The sequence below is a fragment of the Oxyura jamaicensis genome, assembly GCF_011077185.1.
Source record: "Oxyura jamaicensis isolate SHBP4307 breed ruddy duck chromosome 5 unlocalized genomic scaffold, BPBGC_Ojam_1.0 oxy5_random_OJ106508, whole genome shotgun sequence".
In the NCBI taxonomy this organism is placed as follows: domain Eukaryota; kingdom Metazoa; phylum Chordata; class Aves; order Anseriformes; family Anatidae; genus Oxyura; species Oxyura jamaicensis.
Window position 1 is genome coordinate 2,240 of NW_023303963.1, and position 9,494 is coordinate 11,733.

Sequence of the window (9,494 nt, forward strand, 5' to 3'; positions counted from 1 at the left end):
GGGTGGTGGCCGGGAGGACGGGGAGGGGGGTGAGGAGGAGGGGTGGGTGGATAAGCAGGAGCCAGGATCTCTTCTCCTTGTGTTTTCCAACAAGGCACCTTGACTACGCGCACCCCAAATTTCCCTTCGGGCCGTGGTCTCAGATGCAGCATTTCCAGCCCCCAAACCCCTGTCTCTTAGCCCAAGCCAGAAACCACGGGGAAACCCCAAAAGAGCCCCAGCCAGGGTGCAAAGAGCTCAGCTCCGCGGCGGCACCCCCTTTGCTGTTATCCAAAGCAAGGCCTCCCCGGCCACCTCCCCTGTTTACTGCCTCCAGACAAAGGGCCGTCCCCGAGGGGTGATGAGCGGGGCTCAGCTGGGTCCCCAAACGAGGACGAGGCAGGCGGCAAGGTGGGCCCAGCCCTCCTCCCCCCCGCGGAACAACGGGAACCAAGTCATGATCCCGCATCCTTTCCAAGTGGGAACAAAGGCCAAGGAGACAGGATAGTTAATCGCGAGTAAATGAAGGATGTAAATAGCAAATAGGGGGAAGATTTATTTAGAGTGAAGCCTCAGGAAGCGGCTGCGGCTGGAGATGGAAACGGGAGAGGAGTGTTTTGGTGGGTCATCAAAATCCCTGGCCATGGCAGGCCATTGTCCTGCTGGCGCCACGGGAGGACGGGGAAGGGGAAGGGGTCCCCAAAACGCCGTCCAGACCCGAGCTGGGCCCTCGCCCACGCCACGGGGGTGCCGCTGGTGCTGGCCTGGGGTGCGGGCAGCGGCCAGGCCGGGGCAGTGGCCCCCGGCTGCTCAATGGCATCCGCAGCCCCAGGGGACAACCACTCAGGGTGTATCTGGCCTCAGATAAGGAGGATAAAAAAACTCAAACGGGGATTTGGGAGAGCGGGACAGCTGCCTGATGCAATCAGAGCCTCCCACCGGGGCGGGCTGAGCTCCCACCCCATGCACGGAGGATTTTTGGGGGGTGGGAGGTTCTTTTTTCTGGTTTTCACTCTGGTCTCGCCACGCTGCGATGCGGCAAAGCGGCGCTTAGGGGTGGAAATTTTTGCACTTCCCCAAGTGTGTGGGGACACGCCGCGTGCACATGCATGCGCACACACAGCAACACAACCCCCCCCCCAGTCCATGCAGCCCCCCACACACCCTCTCCATCACCCCAGAGGGAATCGCATACTCCGCTCTATTTTTTTTTAACCAAAATTCATTTATTTGTCACGAATCTCGCAGCCGGTGCCCCTGCCCGAACCCACCCACCAGCCCATGCCTCAGCCCCCCCCCCCCCCAAACGAACCCCCCAAGCGGGGAGGGGGCCCCCCAAAGCAACCCAGGCCCGGGGGCTCGGAGAAAAGAGGAGGGGGGGTCCCCCAAAAAGACGCAGGGGCCGCTCCCCGAGGAGACCAGCTCAGGGGGGGTGCTGGGGTCGGAAGGGGAAGGCTCAGGCACGGAAGAGCGTCTCCTGGGTGGCGGGGTCCAGCTTGCCCCCCCCAGGCGGCCCCCCCTTGCCCCCGGGGGGGTGGCTGTGCCCCGAGGAGAAGCTGCCCGAGCGCTCGGCCCCAGGGCCGGGGGGGCGGCAGCAGAGGAGGGCGGCGCAGGCCCGTCGGAAGCGAGGGTCGAAGAAGGCGTAGAGGAAGGGGTTGAGGCAGCTGTTGATGTAGGCGATGCCGGTGCAGTAGGGGTGGAGGTTGTTGAGGAAGGCGTGGAGGCCGCAGGACCAGGGCAGCACCTCCAGGTCCATCAGGACGTAGAGGGTCTTCACCAGGTGGAAGGGCAGCCAGCAGCCCCCGAAAGCGGCCACCAGCACAGCGATGATGGTCAGCAGCCGCTTGCGCTTGCGGGGCCCCTCGGCCCGCTCCCGACGGAAGTGGCTGGCCACGGTGCGGGCGATGAAGAAGTAGCAGGTCAGCATGACGGCGAAGGGGGCCACGAAGCCCAGGGCGGTGGAGGACAGCCCCAGCCCCACCTCCCAGGCGCCCTCGGTGCCCGGCGCGGCCAGGCCCCCGTAGTCCATATAGCAGGTCACCTTGGCGTCCCCCCCCAGCGCGGCCGCCCGCCGCAGCACCAGGGCCGGCAGGGCCAGCAGGGCCGCCAGCACCCACAGGGCCACCGTGGCCACCAGCCCGCTCACCCGCGAGCGCAGTTTGGCCGTGGCCAGGGGCCGCACGATGGCAAGGTAGCGGTCGAAGCTCAGCCCCGTCAGGCAGAAGACGCTGGCGTACATGTTGACGAAGACCAGGTAGCTGCTCACCTTGCAGGCGGCCGTGCCGAAGGGCCAGTGGTAGCCCAGCCAGGCGTAGGCGGCCCACAGCGGCAGGGTGGCCACGAAGGTGAGGTCGGCGGCGGCCAGGTTGGCGATGAAGGTGTCGGCAGAGCGCCGCCGCTCGCGGCCGCCCTTGAAGATGGTCCAAAGGACCAGCCCGTTGCCCGCCGTGCCCAGCAGGAAGACCAGCAGGTAGATGGCGGGCAGCAGGGCCAGCGAGGGGCCCCACTCCTCGTACTCGCACTCCGTCTCGTTGTCCCCGTAGGCATAGCTGTCTGCCACCTCCTCCATGCCGCCGGCCGCTGGGCTCAGCTCAGCTCATCCCCAGCGCCCTGGGCTCAGCACCGACCTCCTCCGGCCCTCTGAGCCCAGCCTGACGAATCCCACCGCGTTACCTCCCCTTCCTACCCGCCTCCGCCCTCCTCCTCCTCCTCCTCCTCCTCCTCCTCCTCGGTGGGATGGGACAGGATGGGGAACCCCCGTGGGAAATTTCACAGCTCTCCCCCCACACACACACACCTCCCATCTGGCTGCCCCGGCCCCCTCCGAGGGGTTTTACCAGGCTCTCACCCAAGTGTCAAAGCGTCAGCCCGGGAGATAACCCCGCTGCCCCCCGCCGCAGGGACTCGCGGCCACCCCAGCGCCCAGGCTGGGCGCCAGGGCACGGGGAAGCGGCTCCTTGGGGGCAGCAGGGGCGGGGGGGCACGGCCAGGCACCGTTCTGCCACCCCCCAGGGATGTGGGAATTGGATTTCACAGTCCAGAGGTGGCCTTTGGCATCTGGGGCGTCGCACGTGGGATTTCAGCATTTTGCAGCTGAGGCTTTGCACTTGGGGCTTTGCATTTGGGACCTCACAGCGGGCGTTTGGCACTTGGGGTTTTACATTTTGCATCTGAGGTTTTGCCCTTTTGCAAAGCTGTGGCGCAGAGGGGTCCCAAACTGCCAGGGCCCTCTTTTGAGCACTGTGCGAGCCATTGAGGCATTTACCCAAAATCTGGAAGGGGGGAAGTGGCCACTTGGGTTAGTGAAGGAACATTTCCGCACCGGCACGCCGTAAAGCAGAGCCCCCAGGGACCTCCCCGTGTGCCGATCCTGCGCTGACTTTTTTTGTAAGGTGAAGGAGCAGAAAGCAGCACTGCCTTTAGATCAGCCAGAGATGAAAAATCACCTCCAAACCAAGAGACGTTGGAAGGAGCAGGACTGAGGTGCAGGACACTGTCCCACCCAGGCGCAGCTCTCGCAGCTGCAGCTTGGGGCAGAGCCCTTGACAAGCAAAACGCAGCCTGATAAGCCTCTGCAGAGGCTGAGACAAGCACGGGGCTCGGCTGCTCGCAGCACGGATACAGGAGGTGCCTTCTGCCATTAAAAACCTATAAATGACCAGTCGGCGAGATTCAGAGAGAAGCAAAGGCACGCTGGGGACAGCAGCAGCACGGAGACCAAGCCAGGCACAGGGGTGACACCACCACCCCCCCGTCAGCACGGCCAGCCCCTCAAACCAGTGTTAAAACAACAAAAAAGGAGCGGGTGGCGAGGTAATTTGGCTGCTGAAATACAGGGCAGCCCTAAGGGGTCTCCGAAATAAGGCTGTGGGAGGAGAAGCCCCAAATCTGAACCAGCTCTCAGCCCCGTGAGAACAAATGGGGGGCTTAATCAGGCTTGACAGGGGGGTAATGAATAATAAAATATTCTGATTACCTGGGACAGGGTCAACTCTGAAAGCCAAACGTTAACCCTGTAAGGAGCTGCTAAGGGGGAGCTGCGAAGGTCAGCACTTGGTGGGAGAATTAGAGAAAAAGCTGTTAAAATTCAGTGCCTAGGTGTGAGGGCTGCTAGCTTCATATTTTAAGTTTTTTATAAAAAAAGAAAAAAAGGAGAGGAGACAGAACCACACAAAACCCAAAGACTGATGAAGCCGTTACTTAAGACAGCTAATGAATTGAATAAAACAGGGAAATAAAAAAAATGCTAATTAGACCCTTGGTATTGCCAGAACCTGCTACAAAGGGAGATGTTCCAGCCCGGGTAATGAAGATCACTATTAATAACAATCCCCACTATTTTTGTCTTCTGTGGGTAGCGCAGGAGAACAGGTAACCCTTTGCAGCCTGGCGAAGGTAATGCCTGGCCAAAAAGCAGCTGGGGGGGGGGGGGCTGAGCAGAGCAGTGCCCCCGCTGCTATGTCCCGCCAGGGGACAGAAGGAATGTGGAGAGGGGGCCCCGGGGGCAAGGGGAAGCAGGAGGAGCTGAGCCCAGCGCAGAGGTGCTGTGCGAGGGGTGGTTTTCTCCTGCTGGGTGCTGGACTGGGCTCAGACGCCTGCAGCCCCATCTCCGACCTCACCAGCAGCTGCAGGTAACCTCGCTCTTAGTCCCCGGGCAATAATTCACAAGGCTTGGTAGCCAGAGGTGAAGTGCTGGAGCAAATCCCACACCCCTGCAGCAGCGCGGGGAGGGGGCAGCGACAACTGGACGCAATCAGAGATAAGCAGCTGAGATTCCTCTGCAGCTTCAGGAGCCGAAGCATCTGCTGGCCCCACGCCTCTGATAAAGCCGAGGGGTCAGCGGCACCGGGGAGACCTCAGCTCAGCTAATGGCTCAAAGCTTTCCCATGGTGTGCTGTGGGTTAGGGCCATTAATATCCATCCCGTACCCAAAAACCTCCCTCTGGCTCAGACTGGGGCGCTGTCCCCGTGCGATGTTTGTCCCAGCCTGCACAAAAACCTCTCAGGTGCGTGGCAGAGAGCCCCAGAGCCGGGGCTGGCAGTGTCCTGTGCAGCTCCCCAGGGGCTGGTGGGGCGGTCACAGCCCGGCCCCGCAGCAGGGGGGCACTCGGCGGTGCCGTGGGGCTGAGCCCCCCACGTACCCAAACTCTGCATGCCAGGAAGAGCAGAGCTGGACTTTACCTCGGCGTGGGATTTGGTGACTTCCTCTGAAGTCGCCTGGAGTTACTCATATCCTACCAGGGAAGCAACAACTCCTTGGCTCCATCTCTCCATCTGTCTCTCCCTCTTTCCGCTAGGCTCTGCCGGGAAAAAACAGCCTGGGGTTCCTCATCGCGGGGAGGGGACAGGGCCCAGGGCACAGCCAGCTCTCGGAGGGGGCCAGGGATTGCATTCTGCAGAAGCTGCCCGGGGAGACTCACAAGCTCCCCTGGTCTTTCCTGGGATTGCACAGGGAAAGAAATCCCAGCCCGAACACAGGCACGGGCAGCTCAGCTTGGATTACGGCTGCAGTCACGGCTGGAGGCTGGGCTGCTCAGTTTCCCAGGAAGGTTTGGGGCCAGGACCCCCGTCCCCACTCCCCCCAGGGCGACCCTACCACCAGTACCAGCCCCCTGCCACGCCAGGGACGGAGGAGGCAGGCAGAGAGGAACCAGGAGGCAGCGGGGGCACAAGGGTGGGCTCCCCGCGCCGGCCGCAGGCATGCGAGGGCGGAGAGCTCCTCCTGGTGGCTGTCCCCGCACCATGGGGACAGGGACAGCCCCTCCCGGGGCACAGCCCTGAGGCCCGGGGAGCTTGCAGAAGAAGGAAGGACTCCCCCCGAACCAACCAACGAAGTTTTATTGTCCTGAAAAGTGGCACCAAAATAATGACCTGCTGCTCTTGGTCTGGAGGGTGGTGGGAGGGGGAGCGGGAGGGAGGGGGCTTGTGGATTTCTACCGCTGCCCCCAGCCCCCAGGAGACGTGGGGGCTGAGGGGGTGGGCAGAGGAAAGAGAGACCCTGGGGGAGTCCCTCGGGCCTCGGAGGGGGGCGGGAAGTGACTGGGGAGGGGACCCTGCGAGCATCATACAAAGTGCATAGATGTGTGTGTGTGTGTCCTGCCACGGGGAGGGGGCCACCTGGTCCTGGGGGAGCTGGCCGTAAGCCTCCCGGGGCCACGCTGGCAGGAGAGCGAGCCTGAAAGAGACACGGGGAGGGGGGAGACACCATCAGGAGCCAGGCAGGCAGCCCCAGCCCCCGGGGTGACCCAGAGCTGGAGGGATGTCCCCTCTGGCCCTTGTCCCAGCTGTCCCCGCGGTGTCACCCCGCGGCGTCTCCCCTGTGCCGGTACTCACCCCGTCAGATCAGCTCACGATTTCTTCTTTTTCAGCTTCAGCGCTTGCAGCCAGTGGGGCGGGGAGCCGTCTGACCTGGGAGGATGGAGATGCATCACACAAATCCCCCCAAAACACACCCAAAGCCCTGGGGGCTTCTCCCAAAGCCCTGGGGGGACCCGGCCAGCGGGAACCCCCGGAGCGTTCCCACTCCCCAGCGGGGTCGGGCAGGAAGGGAGCCGGCTGCAGCTGGCTGCGGAGGCAGCCTTCAAGCTGTGGCTTTAAGGGCTTCGTCCCAAGCACTGTTTAGGGTGGAGCAGCTCAACTCTCCCAGGCAACGGGGCCTTGGGAATGCCGGTCCCAGCAAGCCTCCCTCCCCGCTCCCCGCTCCAGCCCCAAGGCCGGCTGCCAGCACCACAAACACCAGCCCGGGGCACTGGGTTCCTCGGGCCGTGGGACTCCAGCACAGCCCCACAGGCACCTTGGCACATCCAGCCCGCACCCCACAGGTCCCCAACACGCCCACGGGGGGCTTTCACGCCCCTCTCCCCACCAGGACCACCCCACGGCCCCCGGCACTCACCCTGAGGACTTGTCCGGCTTGGGGGGCAGCGCCAGGGGCTTCCCACCCAGGCCGGGGATCTTGCAGGACTTGGAGCGCTGCACGTGGGGGTCCTTCGGGGGGGCTGCCTTGCTGTCTGCTGGCAGCGCCCCCTCCTCGGCAGAGCGGTTTCGGCCCCTCAGCTTGGCCTGGGTGTGAGAGGTGCAGTCAGAGGGGTGCTCCCCGCCGCCCCCACGTCCTCCCGTCGCACCCTACTTATTCCCTCCCCACGCTGCCTGCCTTTGGCCGCCCCAACACCCACGACCTGCCTCAGTGGAGGAATGGTGTCCCCTCCCCGTGGCTGGGACACGTCCCTGGGGTCCTGCTGGGCCCTTACCTTGAGGGCGGACGTGTTGAGGCCGGGGAAGAGCGGCACCTTGACGCCTTTGCCCGACGGGGACGCTCGCACCCGCCGGCTCTTGGGCTCTTCTGCTGCCTCCTCGTCGGAGGACACCGCTGCGCGGGCTGGACGGGGCTCTGCGGGGACAGCATCGCCGTGAGGTGCCTCTGCCAAGGCCGTGCCACCCCAGCGTCCCTGCCCTGCTGTCGCCACCCCGAGGGATCTCACCTGTGGAGTCCTGGAAGATCCAGCTGTCCCCTTCGGAGGTGGCCCCGGGCCGGAGAGCGGGTGCCCGGTGCCTCCGCTTGCGGCCCAGGCTGGCTTTGCTCCGGTACACGGTGCTGTCCAGGACCTCCGTGTCCTGCAGAACCCACGGGGGGAAGGTCAGCGCCCAGCATGGGGGAGTCCCAGCCCCCCCCAGCCCACCCACCCATCCCACAGCGCTTCACGGACACCCACAGCAGGATCTGTCTGGACCGGGGCTGCAACAAGGGCAGGGGCAGAAGCTTCCCCCTCCCCGCTCACCTCCAGAAAGGTGAATTCCTGCCCAGAGAGCTCCGCGGGTCCCTCGGGCTGAGGGTTTTTTTCCTCGCAGCTCTGTGGCCTCTTCCCATCCAGGTGGTCCCAGGGGGCTTCCTCCTGGCTCTCTGCTTCTGGTGGCGTCCTGCCGGCAGCCTCCGGCAGCTGGGGGGCTGCAGCCACGTCCCCGTCCTCTGCGGGGCTGGGCTCGTCCCCATCCTTGTCCCGGGGGGGCTCTGAGGCTGGGGGTTGCGGCTGGGGGCTCGGCCCCGCGGCAGTGGGCTCAGCATCAGCACCCAAGGGTGGGCTGGGGTCCGAGAGGCGGATGTCCATGGGGGTCCTGCTGGGGGAGATGAGGGGAGAGCCCACAGTTCCCCCAACTGCAGCTGAGGGAAAGCCCTCCCAAGGCTGGCGGGGAGCCAGGGGGCTGAGGAAGGCAAGCAGGGTCCCCGACTCACGGGGGACTCAGGTCACCTCTGCCCACCGGGTTTTATGGGGACAGGGGTGCAGAGAAAGGGGTCAGGCCCCCCGGCGCTCTCACAGTCCCAGGCAAAGGTGGGAGGTGACCGAGGGGCAGGAGGAGGAGGATCAAGGCCGCTCACAGCCCTCCTGCCTGGCAAAACAACCCCAGGGATGTGGTGGAGAGGGGCAGCCCGGGATCTGGGGAAGACAGCGATCCCTGTAAATCCTCCTGGGCCAGGAAGGGGACGGCAGCAGCAAACTGCAGGGCTCCCCGTGCAGCTGGGGGCTCCCCACTTCTCCTCAGCCCAGAGGGGATTTTGCCTCCCTCTTCCCGGCATCCTTACAGTCAGGCAGCTTGTGGGAATTTATCATCTGGGAAATACCCAGCGCCTTCAGCCTGGCTGAGATGAGGCTGTGAGGTTCCCTCACCTTGGCAAAACAAGGGCATGGAGCTAACTCTGCCAGATCCTCGGAGGATCCGTCCCTGGGGCCACAGCCCCCACCGCCAGCACCCTCCTTACCCGTCTGCCGAAGCACCATGGTCTCCTGGGCTCAGCTCCCTGGCACCGAAATCCCGGCTGCGGGCCGCACAGCGGGCGTCGAAGGCACTGGCCCACTCCTGGCGCCTGGCCTCAGCCTCGCGCAGCTCCGCGCTCCAGCCGCCTGCCTCCTGGTGCTGCCTCCAGCCTGCTTCCTCCTCCTCATCCTCCCGGGGCTGGGCCGAGCTGCCCGGGGCTGCCCCATCCTCGTCCCAGGCCATCTGACCCGGTCCACCCTCGCCGGTACTAGCGGTAGGAGCCGAGGGGCCGAAGGGGAGATCGCCGTGCCAGCCTCCCGGGGACTCCCCGGGCTCCTGCAGGTCCCCAGAGCTCATTTCACCGCTCCAGGACATGGGGCCTCCTGCTGGCGCTGCGGTGCCGGAGGCCTCGGGCGCCTGGTCCATCCCAATGACGCCGAACTGGTTACGGTGCTCAGCTCCCCCGAGGCGCAGCTCTTCGATCCAGCCCCCGGGGCCGACGGCGCCACTCTCCTGCTGGTCGCTGCTGCCCCAGCCCGACTCCTTGGAAGGGTGAGCGGGGCCACAGGAGCCGGGCAAGTCTTCTGTTCTGACCCCGAAAGCAGTGCCCGCTTCCGTCTGGGCCATGCCGTGTTCGCCAGCCCAGCTCAGCCGGCCAGGACCGAACTCCTCCTTTCTGGTAGCCACGGAGCCGTACTCGCTGGCCCAGACTGGCCTGCTGGGGCCGAACTCCCTGTCCTGGCTCCCCATGTCCCCGGTGCTGT

General features: G+C 64.7%; 2 protein-coding genes across 3 annotated transcripts; both read right to left on the reverse strand.

The window, feature by feature from the left end:
• Positions 1–1,255: 1,255 nt before the first annotated feature.
• On the reverse strand, positions 1,256–2,670 carry LOC118157402 (apelin receptor-like). The gene has a single exon (XM_035311710.1). It carries the CDS (start codon positions 2,546–2,548, stop codon positions 1,436–1,438), a length of 1,113 nt encoding a protein of 370 aa, XP_035167601.1. The 5' UTR covers positions 2,549–2,670; the 3' UTR covers positions 1,256–1,435.
• A 3,128-nt stretch (positions 2,671–5,798) lies between these two features.
• LOC118157400 (182 kDa tankyrase-1-binding protein-like) lies at positions 5,799–9,488 on the reverse strand. 2 transcript variants are annotated; one of them, XM_035311709.1, is made up of 7 exons: positions 8,735–9,488; positions 7,758–8,091; positions 7,461–7,593; positions 7,230–7,369; positions 6,875–7,041; positions 6,313–6,387; positions 5,799–6,154 (listed from the first exon to the last, which is right to left on the reverse strand). In XM_035311709.1, exons 1-6 carry the CDS (start codon positions 9,478–9,480, stop codon positions 6,327–6,329), a joined length of 1,581 nt encoding a protein of 526 aa, XP_035167600.1. In that variant the 5' UTR covers positions 9,481–9,488; the 3' UTR covers positions 5,799–6,154; positions 6,313–6,326. The 2 variants fall into 2 exon arrangements, with proteins under 2 accessions (XP_035167600.1, XP_035167599.1); XM_035311708.1 differs by having other exon boundaries at positions 7,758–8,094.
• Between the last annotated feature and the right edge of the window lie 6 nt (positions 9,489–9,494).